The sequence below is a fragment of the Hesperophylax consimilis genome, chromosome 17 (assembly GCF_061612785.1).
Source record: "Hesperophylax consimilis isolate HC1 chromosome 17, BYU_Hcon_1.0, whole genome shotgun sequence".
Classification (NCBI taxonomy): domain Eukaryota; kingdom Metazoa; phylum Arthropoda; class Insecta; order Trichoptera; family Limnephilidae; genus Hesperophylax; species Hesperophylax consimilis.
The window spans coordinates 32,347,106-32,366,777 of record NC_142852.1 but is presented as its reverse complement, the minus strand read 5'-3'; the positions used below and the strand labels follow the sequence as shown (position 1 = coordinate 32,366,777).

At 33.2% G+C, this 19,672-nt stretch overlaps 1 protein-coding gene and 1 long non-coding RNA gene across 3 annotated transcripts; one reads left to right on the top strand and one right to left on the bottom strand.

The window, feature by feature from the left end:
* The first annotated feature begins 5,324 nt into the window (after window positions 1-5,324).
* On the top strand, window positions 5,325-8,716 carry LOC149416442 (uncharacterized). Its single transcript, XR_016303544.1, has 3 exons — window positions 5,325-5,451; window positions 7,427-7,639; window positions 7,767-8,716. It is a non-coding gene; the product is annotated as an uncharacterized LOC149416442 (long non-coding RNA).
* Window positions 8,717-17,640: 8,924 nt separating this feature from the next.
* Window positions 17,641-19,090, bottom strand: LOC149416441 (uncharacterized). Of its 2 annotated transcripts, none has more exons than XM_089641678.1 (2): window positions 19,050-19,090; window positions 17,641-18,854 (listed from the first exon to the last, which is right to left on the bottom strand). In XM_089641678.1, exon 2 carries the CDS (start codon window positions 18,804-18,806, stop codon window positions 17,733-17,735), a length of 1,074 nt encoding a protein of 357 aa, XP_089497804.1. In that variant the 5' UTR covers window positions 18,807-18,854; window positions 19,050-19,090; the 3' UTR covers window positions 17,641-17,732. The 2 variants fall into 2 exon arrangements, with proteins under 2 accessions (XP_089497804.1, XP_089497805.1); XM_089641679.1 differs by having other exon boundaries at window positions 19,046-19,089.
* Window positions 19,091-19,672: the final 582 nt, after the last annotated feature.

Sequence of the window (19,672 nt, the reverse complement as noted above, 5' to 3'; positions counted from 1 at the left end):
CCTTGAAAATAAAGTACCACCTGGCAAATTGTTCCATTTATCTAACCAAACAGCAATTTTTTTTAAATGCAACAGTTTCTCATCATTTACCCCCAGTATGGGTGTACAAAATTCATTTCGTTTTATTTTACCCTTCATTGTAGTTTTAACATTCAAAATATCCCACCAATTTCTTATTATTTGTAAAAACATAGCCGTTTCTTTAAATTCGTCAATATTATTCAAAGCAGCAATAGTGGTTCAATGAAAATATTATCAACTAAAATCACCTTCTGCCTTTCGAAGAATGTTGGATAAAGAGATTTATAATTTAATTTGAATGCCTTTTTAATTGTACTGTTGCTTTCTATGGTATATATATCTCTCAGATCTTGAAATTGGGCATGTCTTATTATTGAGTTGTCGTCAAAATCTGGATATGAGAATGATTTCTTAAAATCTTTTAAATTGATCCAATTATTTCTAATATTTTTAAATATGTGCACAAAATCATAAAACATAAAAATTGGCAGATTAGTGTGTAAAGGATTAACAAAATTATCCAAGGGAGATATTTGTTTGAACATATTTTGGTTCACCCGATTATTGTCAGTAATAATGCAAGTGACCGTAAAACCAAGTTTTTGAACAAAATTTAAAACATTTAAGGTGATTGTTTTCAAATCACTGCCAGAAATAGAACTAACTGGCATCAGTCGAACGACTTCTTTTAAACCACCAAAACATGAAGTGATCATAAAACATTGCACTGTTTTTGCTATTTTTGAGGAATCATTTGATGCATAACCTGTAAGTTTATTGGATTTATAAGTAATACAACTACTTATGTAAATTTCATCAATCAATAAGGAAACAAACTTTTCACGCTCCGAAAGCTCCTTTACTATATTTTTAAAATATAAATTATTTGAAGAATCAGGTGAAACATCAAACGACGAAGAAATGCTTTGTAAATAGCTTTTATGTGGCAAAATAAAAAAATCTTTAATTAATCTGTAACATGTAGGAGACTTCGAGTAAATCATGAAAGCAAAGATTAAAGTGGTAGTACTATATCGTCTCCTTTTTGATGTTAATAAACTAACCTGATCCAAAAGTAGTTCTAAAGAGTTTTTAAATTCATATTCAAGACTACTGGCAGCGTCTAGTGCGGACTTTAAATAAATATGAGCTTTTAATAAATGATTATTTACAGTATTCTGACTCTTGTCTTCATAATTAACATTGTCATCTATATTAATATTATGATATCGTACCAACAAATTTTCTAATTGTGACCATAAACTCAATATCATAGTTTTGGGGAATAACCACTTCAATTCACTATGAGAAAGTTCATTTGTTCCGACAAATACTTTGATATTCAGATTATGGTCAACTACAACTTGAGAACTTAAATATAAATGTTTATCTACATTGTCAAAGTTTGTGGTGTATAAATATGTTATGTCATTTATAGTTTTTACATTCCACTCACCGAGTTTAATTTTTATTTGCATATTTCTAACAAAATCACTATAATTCACTATTGTGTCACTTTGAAAAAAAAGTTCAACTTGTTCAAAATACTTGGTGTAGCTCCGATGGCCAATTTTGGTTATTTAAGGTGCGATATAATATCCTTTTTGTCAAAATGATTGATGCAAACGGCAGCGAAAGCACCTGGAATCCAATTTTTGCGAAGAATGGCCCTGATCCATGACTGTCTGCGTTCTTCCTCCGCTGGAAATTTGAAGATGGTAACCGCTCCTTCCTTCTTCAGAGAACTGGTGTAATTTGCTTTGCATCCGGGAACACAGCACTTATGAGGCATCTGAAAAGAATATCCACTAATAAATATATTACGTATTTTCAAAACAAATCAAATTTCACTTTGAAAACAAATCAACAATCGAGTTGAAACGAAGTATCAATTCCAAGTGCCTACTAAAAACGTGGCGGCTTATGAATTACCCTATTATTCTCTCAGAAAGCTCTACACATGTTATTACATAGTACTATTATGAAGATTATATTATATTATGTAGATTATATTATATTATCTAGTAAATTACACCATTTCTAATGATAATCTGTACAGATCCAAAGCTAAGCGTCATCCGCCATTATGTAAGTTGTTGAAAACATTATTTACTACGTTAAAATTGTAAATATATTTAAAATTTCTTACCTTGACGATCGTATATAACCACCAACCTATTGTTTTACAAAAATGAAGTATAAATATTGCAGAAACGTGATGTAAAATGTAAAATAACTGCTTAAATCAGTTGCACACACTTTCCAGACGCCTACAAAATCCATACTGGCGCATAGAAAAAAGCTACCACGAAGTCCGAAAAACAGGACTCTTTGAATGTCAGTTGGTTTTCTACAGCACGGCCTGTGTACAGATGGCAGTGATTGCTGTAATCTGTAAAATTGTGAATAAAGAACTGCAGTCCAATTTTATATGTTTTAGCCAATAAATGTTAAAATACCCGCTGCTTTGTTGCAACTGATCCAGTTAAACATCCCTCCCCGTAGACTCCGAAATGATGAATTATTGCTGTTCCTCAATCAACATTCCACTAATTATGGTTACCATTCTTCTTTGTCCAGAATGTCGAGACTTTTCAACTCACCGTCAAGTCAAAGCATTGAATTATTTGGTGTAAGCCTAAATGAATTTTGATGTCGATACGTAAATACCCTTAGAACTCTTTACTGCTCCTTGGTTCGCCCCCATCTTGAATATGCTTGTGTTATCTGGTCTCCTTTTTATGCTGTAAACATTCGACGCATTGAATCTGTTCAACATCGGTTCTTAAGAGAGATTGCTAGGAGACTAGGATTAGAAAAAGGCAAATACTCATATGATGAAATTGAACTAACTCTAAACCTTTCTCTTTTGGAAGTCCGTCGGGAAAGAAATGACCTCATTTGCTTCTTCAAAATCATAAATGGTATCATTGATTCACCTACTCTACTGCAACTCATTCCCTTCAATATCCCCTCGCACAGACTCAGAAATAATTAACTGCTCTTCCTCAACCATCATTCGACAAAATATGGATACTGTCCAGATACTACAGAGTCTAAACATTCTGGACAATTCACCACTGTCCAGAATGTGTAGACTATTTAACTCAAGTCAAAACCTTAACTTTTTTGGGATAAGTCTGAATGATTTTATTATATCTGCCTTATGTCTTTTCTTTCATGAAACTTTGTCTACTCCTGTATTTTTCATTTTACTGGATTCGTGTTATTATTTTGTATTTGGACGATGTCCGTTAATAAATAAATAAATAAATGTCTAATTTTAAAGGCCTTTCAACCTTCTTCATGCATTGTAAATGTAATTGTCTTGTAACACTTGTAATTGTCTTCCATCTGTACTTTTTATATTATACCTATGTATATTGTCATTGCTCATCATTTTGTATATATGCTCTTCTTTCAATGCAATCTATGTTTCTCATTCGTGTAAAAAATATTATGTTGTTGATGGTCTATTTGTCCGTAAATAAATAAATAAATATATTAAAAATATGTAATTTTTTAAAGTTAGTTTTAAATGTTTCAAATTTTAAGGCTCACCAAAACGCATTATATTTATGGGGAGTCGGGTGAGATGTCATTAATAGTGAATTTTGTTAAAAAAAAACAATTATTTCCGTACTCGATTAAATTGTTCTGAATGTCCTCATCCGCTATAAATTACAGGTTAACTCAATTTATACCGACTTTGTAAAAGGATTTGACAAAGTAAACCATATAATTCTTCTCAATAAACTTAGCAAAATAAGAATAGATGGTGAATTATTGAAATGGAAACCTAATAAAATTCTTCAAGTAAGAAATAATTCCAACCTGTCATACAAATTCATGGCCACAAGTGGTAAGTCTAATACTTTTTTTTACGGTTTATTAATGATATCGTTAGTTTATTTGATAATAATGTTAATATATGGCTTTTCGCCGATGATCTTGAGTTTCTTAAACAAATAAAAAACTAAATATGATCCTATTCACCATTAAATAATTTTAAATAAATTACAAGATTGATGCGAACTTAAAAAACTGTATTTAAACATTTTTAGAATAAATCAAACTTTTAATATAAAATTAACAATGTTTCTCTTATCTCTGTAAACGAAATTATTGATCTTGGCATAATTTTTTATTCCAGATTTAATTATCTTTCTCACATAATTTATCACAAATAAAGGTTTAGAAATTCTTGGCTTCATTCTCCGTAATGGCAGACACTTGTCAACGTTAAAAATCTAATATTCTTCTTTAGTGCGAAGTCAAGTCGAATATAATTCTTCCCCAATATCCCCTCACTTTCCATTGAAAAAATTCATCTTAAATTTCTACACATACTAATTTTAAACTCTGTCTACCAATAGAAACACTAAATTACAACCACTTGATGAAAGAGAATTAAAATTGATAAAACTCTCAGAGAAAAGGCTCCTTCCCGGCATGACTTATTTTTAAAATTATAAATGAAATTTTTGACAGCCCTGATTTAATTTATTTATCAATCACATACCAACTAGAACTAGTCGATTGCAAATTCTTTCTAATTACAAGAACATTATCAGGACTGAGACATTTAGATATTCACGTGCACCTAGATTACATATTACATAAACTGCATGAAATATAGTTACAAGAAGGATATAGTAACATTCCTCAATAATTTTAATAACTAAGCTAAGCAAAATATTATTCTTCTGCATTGAATTTCTATATAACTAATACCTAACTTATATTTCTTAATTACTGTTGCACTAAACTATTGTGTTCATCAAATGTTGAAATGTTGTCGTTTACCAGAAGTTGTACGAATACACTCTGTGGTTGAGTGGAAAGGCTATCGATTAGCAAGCCAAAGGTCGCGGGTTCAAATCACTGCGTACGCAAGTAAATTTTACTTTAATAATTTGTGTTATTTCACAATTGACATATTTAAAATAATATGTAGAACATTTGTGTCACGTTCCAGAGTGGAAGATACTCACAGTATCATCCGTGTAAGAGCACTATTCAGTTTTGAAACGTTCCTCGAAATGGCTTTGGCCGTGTTTGGTTGCCATTTTCTGAATAGCCAAGTACTCCTGACTTTCCTCTCCCATCCCCAGCCCACAACCTTAAGCCTCACAACAAACGGTTGGGAGCAATTGGAACTCTTCTGATGAATAGCCATAAAAAAAAGTAGAAAATACTATTTCTATGGTTAAACAATCTGACGTAAATGAGAGTGAATGATATATCTATGGAATTACGTGTCGTGACCTTCACAGGTTTATTCCGTTACGTATCGTGTTTCTAAAATCTAACTTCAAATATTATCCTTCCTTCTATAAACGGATATAATTATTCACCTTTATTGGTGAATGGTAAACTTCAATTCTTCAATTTTATATCTATGAAGTTGATGTCACCCTGATTTTTTTGGTAATCTTTTCAACTATTGCTACATGTTAAATTGTTGTCATATGATTATGAAAGGAATCTAATAATTGGGTATAGTTGGCAAAAGGAAAAGTGACATTTTAGGTATTGAAATAAGGTTACATGTAAAAATATACCTCACTAATTTTATGCTAAAACAAACATGCATATGTTAGCATTATTACATTTTAGTAACGAACATTGACGTAAACAGACAAGACGCTTTATGTTTCTAATAATCGAACAACATACAGGATTTTCCAATAAGAGGTGTTATTTTGATTTTCAATCGTAAAAGATCAATGGTTTCGTTGCTTGTGTGGCACGTAGCGCCGTCTTGTTGAAAGTAAAGGTTGTCCAGATCAATACCATCCAATTCCGGCTATAAAAAATCATTAATCATCTCTCGATAGCGCAATCCATTCACCGTAACTGTTTCTCCAGCCTCATTTTCGAAAAAGTAAGGTCCAATGATTCCGCCGGACCATAAACCGCACCTAATAGTCACACGTTGAGGATGGAGAGGCTTTTCATAACTCTTGGGTTTTCCGAGCCCCAGATGCGACAATTTTGCTTGTTGACGAAGCCACCGAGGTGGAAATGGGCCTCATCACTCAAGATGATATTTCGATGGAATTCTATTAATTAATATTAGTGAATTTTAATAATTTCAATGCGTTGTTGAAGCGTGTATCGTTCCATTTTTATTAATTGCATAGTTTCTACTTGTCAAATGTCACAAAATGACAGCTTCAAAAGTAACATCTACCGAAATAGCGGGCTATTCAAAATAACACATATTATTGGAAAACCCTGTATATATCACACTGTTTCTAGAGGCAAAGCGAAATAACGAAACGCATGACAAAAAATATAACCAATAGCTTTATTGGCTATTCTGTATTGATCAATTCTACATATAAAAGCCTGCCTTGCATGCAACGGAACGCATTTGAAAGAGTATGGGTGAACCAGCTATATTATTATGAACGCTAGTCGTGTTTTTATGCGGCCACCCACCGTCCGGGGAGCATGTAACAAAAATTCAAGTCATTTTTTTGTATTTGTTGATTGTATTTATTGAAAAAAATTATGGGTACCTACATACAAAAAAATCCAAAATAAAATATATTCATGTGCGAATAGACGCAATTGCACTATCATTTGCGAAACAATGGAGATTGTATCAATATAATATAACTTTGCAGAACCAACTGTGACTAAGGCCTCAGCCCGGGTAAATCAGGCCAACATTACTGAATAGTAATGAAACGTAAAAAAATATTTAGCAAAACAAAAAATATATATACAGAAAATAGGGACACGCTTAATACCGTTACCGAATAACCCAACAATGACAATTCAACTTCATCAAATTCATACCTTTAATAAGTGATTTTAATAAGTTTTTTTATAAATATTTTTTACGTATTGTAGACCAGCGTAGTCACGCTAGTTCCGGGAAGTTGGAGCCCTTTTGAGGTTATCACGTTCTATTTTGACTTGCCTTGCTTTCTGCCATCGATATGACGTTCTGCAAATTTATCGACATTTGTACAATAAATTATGCTGCCATTAAAAGGCAAGCTCTGTTTGTACAAGTATGGTATCAATACCCACTGTTTATATATATTAAGGAATTTTTCTTAACAAATTAACAATTTTGTAATTTTTTTAAATAAATAAATTTATTATGTTCACTTCTACGTTAGATAGGCATCAATTTCACTAGTCTAGGGCACCATGCACAGGCATTCATAGCATTCAAAAATGAGATGTTTTAAAGTACTTTCTGGTGCCTAAATCAATTGTCAAAAACAGACATACGCACTTCTAGCAATAACCCCCAGTGACATTTATTTATGTACTCCAAAGTTATTTTAAAGTATTGTCCAAAGTAATTTTATTCAAAATATAATTATGTATAACCACAAAGTGATTGCTACCCGCGACAGTTAAATATCTTAATATATTGTAGGTAATAGTTACTGTAAGCTGTGATCATTTATAAAGCATCTCATTACAACCTTCGGCTATATCTGTACCATGGACCTTCCCAACGCAGTAAGCGTTTTCATAAAGACGGAACCAGGAACTCAAGAAAAGGATCGAAGTGAATTCTTGGATATAGACCTACAGGATGTTAAGAAGGAATGTTTGGAGTACAGTGAAAGTGTTAATCAGATGCTAGGTGAGAATCAAATTGTTTCTATTATTGTTTGAATTCAGTTAATCTTTAATTCTCAATTATTTGTTACAGATTACGATTAAACAAACCGACAGCGCCTCAGTATTTCTTATCTCTATTTGTTTTCCAGCAAAACTCATTCAAGAAAAGAAAACTACTCATAGAAAATCCTGTCCCTCTTCTCGCAAAAAGAAGATCAAGTTTGCGGTGAAGGGAAAGTTTTTGAAAACATTCTCATGTGCCCACTGCAAATATTCGTGTGGGCGTAAACAGCGCATAAAGAAACACTTGTTAAGACACTCTGGAGTAAAACCTTTCTCATGTCCTGACTGCAGTTTTTCAAGTGCTCATAAACAGAGTTTAAAGGAACATATGTTAACACATTCTGGAAATAAATCATTCTCGTGTTTGGTATGTAACTGTTCGTATTACACAAGACGTCGTCTACAATTACACAGTTTGAAGCACTCTGGAGAGAAACCATTCTCATGTTCAATATGCCCACTCTCATTTCCTTTCAAATCTAGTCTTAAGAGTCACTTGTTAATGCACTCTGCAGAAAAACTATTCTCATGTCCAGAATGCAGTTTTTCAAGTACCTATAAAGGAAGTTTAAGAATTCATATGTTTACGCACTCTGGAGAGAAATTATTTAAATGTTCGGTGTGTAACATTTCTTGTTCCACACCACGTAATTTAAAACTACACATCCTAAACCACTCTGCACAGAAACCATTCGCATGTTCAGAATGCTCTTTTTCTTGTGCTCGTAAAGAAGGTTTAAAGAGTCACTTGTTAACACACTCTGCACAGAAACCATTCGCATGTTCGAAATGCTCTTTTTCTTGTGCTCGTAAAGATGGTTTAAAGAGTCACTTGTTAACACACTCTGGAGAGAAATTGTTCTCATGTCCTGACTGCAATTTTTCATGTTATCGTAAACAGGGTGTAAAGAATCATATGTTAACGCACTCTGGAGAGAAACCTTTCACATGTTCCGAATGTAAATATTCATGCTCTTATAAATCGTCTCTTAATAATCACATGATCACACACTCAGACAAGAAGCCGTTCTCATGTTCTGAATGTAAACAATCATTTTCTCACAAATCTGTTCTTAAGGAACACATGTTTAAGCACTCTGGTGTGAAACCCATATCATGTTTAGAATGTAATTACTCGTGTATTCGTAGAGAACATTTAATTGCCCACATGTACACGCATTCTGGATTAAAACCATTCACATGTTCCGAATGTGATTTTTCTACAACTCGTAGAGAGCATTTAAAGAGGCATATGTTTATCCATTCTGAACAAAAACCTTTTTCATGTATTGAATGTAATTACTCATGTATAACTAAATCACATCTAAGGAAACACATGCTGAGGCACTCTGAAAAGTTCAAGTAAATGTTTAAAATATGTTTTAAATCTAAACCTTAGCTCCTCGGAAATGAAATAATGTTAGATCGATTTGCTTTATGTAGTTTTACCTGAACATAAGAATTTTTTAAATAATTCAACAAGTATCTTACTATATTAATGAAAATTTAATCTAATAATTATTAAGTTGTAATTTGTTACTAACCAGTGACGGTCAGTCGATTGGCTTGGGTGGGTGAAAACCCACCGATATTCCTTGAATCCACAAAAGGAAACAAAACAGGATAAGCTTTGTATTTTTCTATCAATAGACATAAAAAACAATTAACATTATTTGAAGAAATTGTGATTCCCATTGTGCGAAATACAAATGTACTTCACTAAATTTTTAGCTAAAAAATTGCGAATTAAACATAACAGTGCGTGGTAGATAATGCACAGTTCGGCGTCATTCAAATTTTTACTTCCTAATAGGTATTTTTTTCTTAAATTTTGCAAGAAATCGAAAAATCGCTTAAGGGCGAGTTTTACAATTATTCTCTAAATATTATTAAATATAGTCGCTGTCTGCGTCTGTCTGTTTGTGCGTTTTATGCTAAACTACGCAACGGATTTTTATATGGTTTTCACCATCATTTAGAAAATTTTCTCCGGAAAGATTATGTATATGCTTTAAAATCATGGTTTGATAATGACCTGCTCACACTTAATGCAAAAAAATAACACATGTCTTTTTTGTTGTGTGTTTTTGGGGTGTTATGCCGTGTTGCGCTAACTCCTTCTTTAGCCGACGTTTCGGACAGCGTTGCAGTGTCCATCATCAGGGCAGATCCGGTAGATCCGGATCACATCCGGACACATCTTCGGATCTACCGGATCTGCCCTGATGATGGACACTGCAACACTGTCCGAAGCGTCGGCTAAAGAAGGAGTTAGCGCAACACGGCATAACACCCCAAAAACACAACAAAAATGCTTTTGGCCGTGAAAATCTAAAAACTTACCTAACATATGTCTTATTCTCTTTAAAGAAAATACTTAATCAGAAAGTAAGTATTATAATCCACGACATAAAATGTGATAATGAAAACTGTAAACAACACGATCCTATTTGTACTGTAATCAACTCTTCTTCTGAAGTTAAATATCTCGGTGTGATCATTGATCAAAACCTGAAGTGGAACAGCCACATTACGCTCCTTGTAAAGAGAATCAGGATATATATATATTTGTTAGGTTAATAAATATTTTAAATGTGAAAACAATCAAAAATGTGTACTATGCCCCTGTCCACTCTTTGCTTATCTACGAAATCATACGCTGGGAGGATCCTATAAAAACAATCTAAAATCTGTAAAAGTTTCACAAAGAATCATCATAAAAGTAATACTTAAAAAAATTCTACCTTCTCAACAGAGTCACTATTTAAATTGTTTCCAGTACCAAATGTCAATAATATATTTAAGCAAGCTTCCATTGTAAAAATGTGCAAAGAAAAAAATAATAAAGAATACCAAGAATTTTACAAACTTATGAGAAATAGAAATCAATTTACTACACCAAATTTTAAAACCCATTATATTTACGAAGTCATAAAAACTACAATAATTTCCCTTCTGAACTGCGTTGTATTTTCAACCAATCAGAACAAATAAATTAAATAAAAAAAACTTAAATTAAAAATTACATTGAAAAATCTTTTTTCTATACAAAAATATTATTACAACATAAAACCTATGTAAGAATCGCGGCTCCCTTATCAGACACAAGAACTTCTCTTTTCTGATAAGGTATACATATCCAATGATGATAAAAAATGTAATATTATTAAAAGTATATTAATATTATTAAGTCTCTCGTGTCTAGGATGAACGAAGTATGCGTGAAGAATGAGTTAATGATGAATGTAAGTAAGTCTAAAGTAATGGTGTTTGAAAGAGAAAGTACGAAAACAGTGTGCAATATAGCTGTGAATGAGGAATACTTGGAGCAGGTGGATGAATTTATGTATTTAGGAAGCATGTTTACGAGAGATGGGAAGGCTGACAGAGATATTGAAATAAGAGTAAATGCAGGTAACTCCATTAATGGAGGACTGAACGCAGTTGGCGCTAACAAAAAATTGTCCAAAGAAGCGAAGTTAGCAGTCCACAATGGAGTGCTGGTACCTACCCTGATGTATGGAAGTGAGGCATGAAACTGGCACAGAAAGGATGAAAGTAGATTGAATGCCGTTGAAATGAGATCCCTGAGGCGTATGTGTGCTAAAACCATGTATGATCGTGTGAGGAATGTGGATATCCGCAAAGAGTGCAAGGCTGATGTAAGCGTAATGAGTAAGATCAAGAAAGGGACGCTTAGATGGTTTGGGCATGTAGAGCGAATGAGCGAAGAAAGAAGTGTAAGGAGAATATACGATGCAAATGTGAATGGTAGCAGAAGTCGGGGACGCCCGAGGAAGACATGACACGACCAAGTGAATCAGATACTTGAGTCGGGCCATGTCAAGAGTCAGAACAATAGAAGAGTATGTATGAGACGATGTATGAATGTGAATGAGGCAAGGAGTGTGTGCCAAGACCGAGTTGTTTGGCGGTCCGTCCTCTCTGCCTACCCCTGCGGGGAAACGGCGTGATGGTTAGTTAGTTAGTTAGTTATATTATTAAAAGATCAATGGTTTCGTTGCTTGTGTGGCACGCTGCGCCGTCTTGTTGAAAGTAAACATTGTCCAGATCAATACCATCCAATTCCGGCCATAGAAAATCATTAATCATCTCTCGATAGCGCAATCCATTCACCGTAACTGTTGCTCCAGCCTCATTTTCGAAAAAGTAAGGTCCAATGATTCCGCCGGACCATAAACCACGCCAAATAGTCACACGTTGAGGATGGAGAGGCTTTTCATAACTCTTGGGTTTACCGAGCCCCATATGCGACAATTTTGCTTGTTGACGAAGCCACCGAGGTGGAAATGGGCCTCATCACTCAAGATGATTTGCATTTGATTCACTCAAGTGAATTTTAATAATTTCAATGCGTTGTTGAAGCGTCTGTCGTTCCATTTTTTATTAATGGCGTAGTTTCTACTTGTCAAATGTCAAAAAATGACAGCTTCAAAAGTAACATCTACCGAAATAGCGGGCTATTCAAAATAACACCTCTTATTGGAAAACCCTGAATTATAAAACTAAATATTTTGTTTGTAGATATAATGATTTCCTCACTGCAATTTCCAGTGCTTATATGTTTTATAAAGTTGCCAAAAGTATTGTAAATGTTATTATTATTTAGTTTTTTTTGTGCAGTTGAGACGTTTCTGTTTCAGTGTGTATTTCTGGGGAGAATCTCTATAAACCCATTATATATAACAGTTGATTTCATAATGATTGTTATTTATAATTTTATTTGAAATTCCTTTAGGATCGATAGATTATGATTTCCCGTGACAATAGAATTTATTTGATCCAATATAAAATTGTCAATTGGATATACCTGATATATTAATGTTGATTCAATATCATTTCCTATCAATATACCAAGGTTCCATTGTATGTTATATTGTCACAGATATTTTACGGTCTTAAGCTACAATTCTCTTACGAATAAATTACTCACCTTTGTTAACTCTTTATTAGCTGATGTTTTTAATATGCTATTGGATCGTGTTATATTACACTTAAATGAACTGTAAATCAAATCCACAATAAAACGACAGTGTAAAACTCATTCAAGTGTTTTTGAAAAAACACGGGGAAAATGGAATAAAAGAACAGCCTACCTTGAACTCTCAAGAATCCCGGCAATAGGGCTGTCAACGAACTTTCACTGTCCACGGGGTGAAATTTACTCCGAAACGAGATAATCTTTAATATGATTTTGATATTTGCAAACAGAGCACAAATCATGTGAATAATACGACGAGAACAGGACGATTGTACCTTCTTGCTACACGACACGAATTTGAATGTTGTACTTGCGACAATTTACAATGCAACAAAAAATCTTCTTCTTTTCAAGCATGGGTGAGGCTGTTTTTAAGGAAGGAAATGGATAGTACGTATGACAGAAGGTATATGAAGGGGAAAATGGAAGATATTATCCAAAACTGTTTCAATACTAAACACCTATTGATGTTTAAAGCTGTACTTATTAAATACTGTAGCAGTGTATATTTTGACGAAGCCACTGCATAATAATTTTTTTTCTTTTTTATTGATTTTACTTGGTACCAATGTATATTATTTTTTTGTTTACTTATATGTTATAATATCAATCTAATAAGGTTTCCTTCTTAAAACATATGTTATATATTATTATGTGTACTATGACTGTCAATAACTATCCTATATGTTAAATAAATAAATAGTAATTCGTTTTTGGGTTCACTTAATATTTATTAATAACACGTAATATTTATTTTGACGTAAGTATCAAAATCTCTCTTTCAGATAATTTTTGAACAATGATAGCGCTTATCCATCTATTTGAATTTGCTCTCGTTTTTTGATGACTTTGGAATGAAATACGTTATGGAATTCCTCGCGGAGGTCAATGAAGATCCCAAAACACTATATTTACATATACATAGTGTTTTCCATTTCTGTTGACGTTGGTTTAGCAATTGCATCCTCGGTGCTGATATTGTTCCTAAAGCCAAATTGGTGCGGAGTCATTATGAGACTGTAGATAGAAATATTTTCTTCATCACCAGATTATAAAACTCGATTGACAATAGTTTTCTTGTGGTTATTAAGAAATATGACTTTTTTTAGCTGATGTTCATTTATTTATTGCATCTCACTTTACATAAATCATGTTTTTTCTCATAAAAATCAACCTCACAAGTACTAAGCCTTTATCGAGGTTAACAATTTACATTTGAGGGAAGCAAACAAAGAGTAATCACAAATATAAAGTAATACTACAATACAATCACAAAATATTTCAAAAAGAGAGAAGAAATATGTAGTCTTGATAAATAATAGATGGTGATCTTTAACCAAAATAACGTTTATTGTAGCAGAGCACACACATTACAGCCATTACAGAGACTTATACTTTTGACACTTGTATGTAGTGTTACCAACTGAATGTTAATTCATTGCCATATTACAACATCCTCCCTCAATGTAATAACATTCCAATAAATCGTACAAATAACTCTTTACTCAAAGATTTAGTGAGAATATCCGCTGGTTGTTCGCCAGTTTTTATGTATTTTATATTTATTTTATTATTTTTCACTAGATCTTTGACAAAGTGAAAACGAATATCTACGTGCTTCAAACGTTTAATAGATTCTGTAGCTGCAGTCAAGATTGCTGACTGATTATCACAAAAAATGTTTACCGGACAAACATTTTGAAAACCAAAATCATTCAATAAGTTTATCAACCAGCAAGCCTCACCAGCAGCCATACTCATAGCCACATATTCAGACTCAGTTGACGACAGGCTCACAGATGCTTGTTTCTTAGAACTCCATAATATTAAACATTTTGAGAAAAAAAACATATAACCAGAAGTGGACTTTCTATCATTTATATTACCACCCCAATCTGCATCGCAAAAACCCTCTAAACCTACATCTGTGCATCTGTAAATCAACTTATAATGTAATGTATACTTAACATAGCGCAATACCCTTTTTAGAGCAGCTAACGATATATTATTTGCACAATATTGATACCTACTTAGCATTGAAACAGCAAAACATAAGTCTGGTCTTGTACCTTGTACAGCATACATTAAACTTCCTATTATCTGCCTACATAATTTTTCAATATTTTTATCTACCTTTTGATTTTGAAAGATTTTAAAATTAAAATTTTTATCCATCGGTGTAGCCACCGGTTTACAATTTTCCATTTGAAATTTTACAAGAATATTTTCTAAGTAACTTTTCTGACTTAGTTCAGTTATACCAGATTTTAAGTTCTGACTCACATTAATACCTAGAAAATCAGATATACATCCCAAATCCTTCATTTTAAATTCACTATTCAAAGCCTTTTTAAGCTGTTTAACTTCACAGTTATTTGTTCCAAAAATTAATAGGTCATCAACATATAACAATACAAAAATTTTATCATTTCCATTATACCTTTTGTATAAACACGAATCACAGCTTGATCTTAGAAAACCCTCTCTAGTCATGACATCATTGAACTTATTATTCCAACACTTAGGAGACATTTTTAAACCATACAGTGATTTGTTTAATTTTACAATATTTTCATTATTAGAATAAGCTCCTTCAGGTAACTGAATATATACCTCATCTTGGATTTCTCCATACAAAAATGCACCGGTAACATCCATTTGATAGATTTGCAAGTTTAATTTACTAGCAATAGCAACAAAAAGTCTAAAAGTGGATAATTTTGCTACTGGAGCATAAATGTCTTGATAACTAAACAAACTATCTAGTTCAAACCCCCTAGCAACCAACCGGGCTTTATATTGATTTGGAACTTTAATTTTGAACACCCATTTGCTAGTAACAACCTTACTTGGATCTACTGGCTCATTGTACACTTCCCACGTATTGTTTTCTCTCAGTGTTTGCAGCTCTCTCTCAATGGCCTCCTGCCACTTGGAAGCATCAACCCTACTCACAGCATCTTTGTATGTCATCGGATCAGGATCAACATTAATTTGTACATTGTTGCATTTATAGAAAGAAGTTTTTTTCCTTGTTCTTTTTGATCTCTTACAGTAGGGTGCTAGTGGATTATCTTCACTCACTGACTCATTTGAACTCAACTCATCAACACATGGTTCATTATCACTTTCCGATTTGGTTTCATATAGCATATCTTCTTCAGTAAAGATTTTCATACCACCTTCATCTTCCAATGTTCTAATTTCTTCATCTACCATTGTTTCAGTCATCTGTGATGGTTTGTCTTCTAAAGATATTATCTCAATTGATTCCTGGAGTTTATTTTCATTTTCTAAGAAAATTACATCCCTCTTTGTTTCTATGGTATTCTTATGTGAAAAATATATCCTGTACCCTTTCACATCTTCGCTGTAACCAACCATTAGTCCTTTCTCACCCCTTTTGTCCCATTTTCTTCTTCTTTCTTTAGGTATGTGCGCATATACAGGTGTACCAAACACTTTTAATTGACGGATGTCAAAGTTTCTGTTTGTCCATACTTCAAAGGGAGATTTTCCGTTTACTTTGCTTTTTCCAGTCCTATTAAGTACAAAAACTGCAGTACTTACAGCTTCTGCCCATAGTTTTTTTGGTAAACTTTTTGCATGTAGCATTGTCCTTGCAGCCTCCACTAGAGTCCTATTTTCTCTTTCAGCCTTTCCATTTTGCTCTGGAGTATATGGAACAGCCGTTTGATGGGTTATACCACGCTTTGAGAACATTTCTTTCACTTCTTTGTTTATAAATTCCAGTCCATTGTCACTTCGAAAGATTTTAACCTTATTTCCAGTTATATTTTCAGTTTTATTTAGAAAGTCTTCAATACAATTCTTGATGTCGTATTTATTTTTAACAAAATAAACATATCTAAAATTTGAGTAGTCATCTTTAAACAGAACAAAGTACTTCGACCCTCCTAATGACATTTCTTCCATTGGGCCACACGTATCCGCGTGAATTACTTCACATGTCTTCTTGCTGGTGTAATTACTTTTTGGAAACGGCAATCGATGAATTTTTCCTTGTAAACAACTTTCACATTTCGGAACTAATGTTTGTTGTGAATCGATGTTGTTTTTCTGTAAAACTTCCTTGACATACTCAAAGTTTTGATGAGCTAATTTTTCGTGCCACAAACTAAAATCATTCAGTTCTGATTTTGCCACAATTGCATTATTGCATTTAAAACGTAAATCCATATAATAACCGCTCCCGTCTCGTTTTGCAACGGCACAAATAACTCCATCCTTGTAAAATTTGCAAGACTTGTCATCTGTCATCATAACATAGCCTTTTTTAATAGCGCGATTGACAGAGAACAGATTAACTTTCAAATCTGGTACGAATAACACGTTGTCTATGGTAGTGTCAACCCATTCCGTGTTGTTTTGTACCTGCACTGCCATCTTCCCGCAGCCCAACACACTAATTGACTCGCCATTACCGACTATCACTGATTTATTCAAAATGTCTGTTAAATTTGTAAATAAGGCTTTACATAAATCATGTTTTTTCTCATAAAAATCAACATCAAGAGAGAAGAAATATATATTATATGTGTTACCAGATGGCTAATTTGACAGAATATTGTAAGAACATTTGAATCATAACTACTTATTAATCATTATTCCCAAGTAGAAACAAAGTAAATGATAAAGACAACTTAGGTGACATTCAGTTATTAGCAAATGGGTCTTATATTGTTGGCAATTGGTTTGCTGATGTTCTTGTGTACGGCTTTCAACATTGTCATAGTAATATATCCTGGGCTTGATGATCCTCTTAGACTTTTTACGTTATTTACAATATCCTTTTCTGTTATAAAAACAGTGATATGGAAACCTTTATCGAAAATTGAGTTTTTTTCCGATTGTTTAAACGGGGTTACAGGAACAAATTAAATGTAAGACTATCGGTTAAATTTATTTAGTTTTTAATTATGTTAATTTGATTACATAATGTTTTTTATAAAAACTCTAGCAAATTAGTTTTCATTTCATATTATAATTATTATTAAAGATCAACTTCGTCCATCTGTTTGGAGAGAAACTACTTTTTGCTTTTTGAATGGATTATTCGCCTGTGTTTGTTCAATACTCCAACCTGAGTGAATTTCTTACCACACTCCTCGCAGGTGTATGGACTCTCACCGCTGTGCGCGCGCTCATGTCTCTTTAACGTCGCAGAATGCTTGCACTTGAAGCTACACTGAACACATTGAAACGGTTTCGAGTCAGAGTGTGATATATCATGAGATTTTAAATTCCAACTACTGTTGGTAGTAAAACCGCACTTCAAACAAGAGAACACTTTACTAGGCACAAAGTTATTCTCGGTGTGCGTACGACTATGCAAATTTAAATGATGTTTTCGTTGAAATTTTTTATCGCAAAGTTCGCAACTGAAAGGCCGCTCGCCTGTGTGTACCCTTTTGTGAAGTCTTAGGTATCCAGATTGCGACGTGGAATAATCACAAATATCGCAGGAGTACGGTTTTACCCCACTATGGATCATTTTATGTATTTTGAGATTGTTGGACCTGGAACAGACGAAGTTACATTCGTTACACGCAAAAGGTTTCTCATCAGAATGGACTAGCTTGTGGTGACGTAAGCTGGTAAACCAACTAGAAGCAAAGTCACACTCAGAACATTTAAATGGCTTCTCTCCGGTATGCATACGCTTGTGTTTAGTAAGCACCGAAAGTTTGGAGAACATCTTATCACACACATCGCATTTGAATCTATAATTCAACGATACACTTTCATCATCTTCCACCAGATTGTTAACAGCTTCAATTGCATCAAATGAAACCGTTTCACTTTTTATTTCAGCATTTTCATCTACTTCAGTTAGCCCATAGTCTTCGATAACTACTTCTTCTTTGATGATTGATGTAGGTTTGAATGGTTTCTGTCGAGAGTGCGTGCGCTTGTGAGACATTAGCGCCCAGGTTTTAAGAAATGTCTTCTCGCACTCATCACATTTTAACATATTTTTCATTGGTCCACTTTCAACCTTTACCGGTAGATAGTTAGCTTCAATTTCATCAGATTCAATAATTTCAGATTTGATAATGACTTCTTCTTTAATCATCGATGAAGCCACCATATCTTCGTCCATCTCGGAAATTTGTCAAATGTTACGAATTTAAGGAGGTAGTATCCAATGCTGAAAGGAAATGAATAATGAAATTAGTTCATCTGACTCGGTGTTAAAGGATCACTAGAAGTTGCTTAAAAACTCTCCAAGCGTTTTAAGTCAAAAAGCAGAAAATGTGTATAATGTTTATGGAGATAACCTCCTAAACACCGATGATGTTTTTGTTGAAAATTAAATCATTATAAAGCACTAAAACTTACTTACAATAATATTAACACGTGGATATCACGTAACCCACCTAAACGTCATTGCCCAATTGATATCCATAGACAAATCTGAATAAATAAATCGATAGGACTCATAGTGATGGGCGGACTCGAAACATTAATATTGATCGAAATATTTTAATCGAAGTATAAACAGAATCGAATGATTAATAGATTTAATTGCTCGGAGTTCAGCGGGAGTGGAAGCTGAGGATAGAGAGAGATTTTTCTCGTAATGGGAAGGGGGGGGAGGAACCTAGTCAAAGTATTGTGTATTGGTATGGCAACATTTTGGTAGGTTAGTACTGCATTTGCAAAAAATGGGCTAAACTAGTGTTTTCATACTGTCAATTTTTTATTTTAGTTTTAATCCAGCAGGACTGGGAGGATAGTGCAATCCCAGTCTGCCATATTACATGAAATGTAGTAAAACAGGAAAACAATAAAATAAAGTAAAAAATTATAAAAATGGAAATAATATAAAACAAAGAGAAAAAAAATATTAGGCAGGTACCTAACCATAAAATTAAAATATAAATCAAAAAATAAAATAGTAATATAAATAGGTAATACAATAAAAACAATTAGACAAAAATTAAATTAAACCGTCAATCAGGGAGG

Bases quoted from the DNA above. Each gene is read 5' to 3' on its own strand.
- LOC149416441 (XM_089641678.1), bottom strand. From the start codon at position 18,806: ATGGACGAAGATATGGTGGCTTCATCGATGATTAAAGAAGAAGTCATT.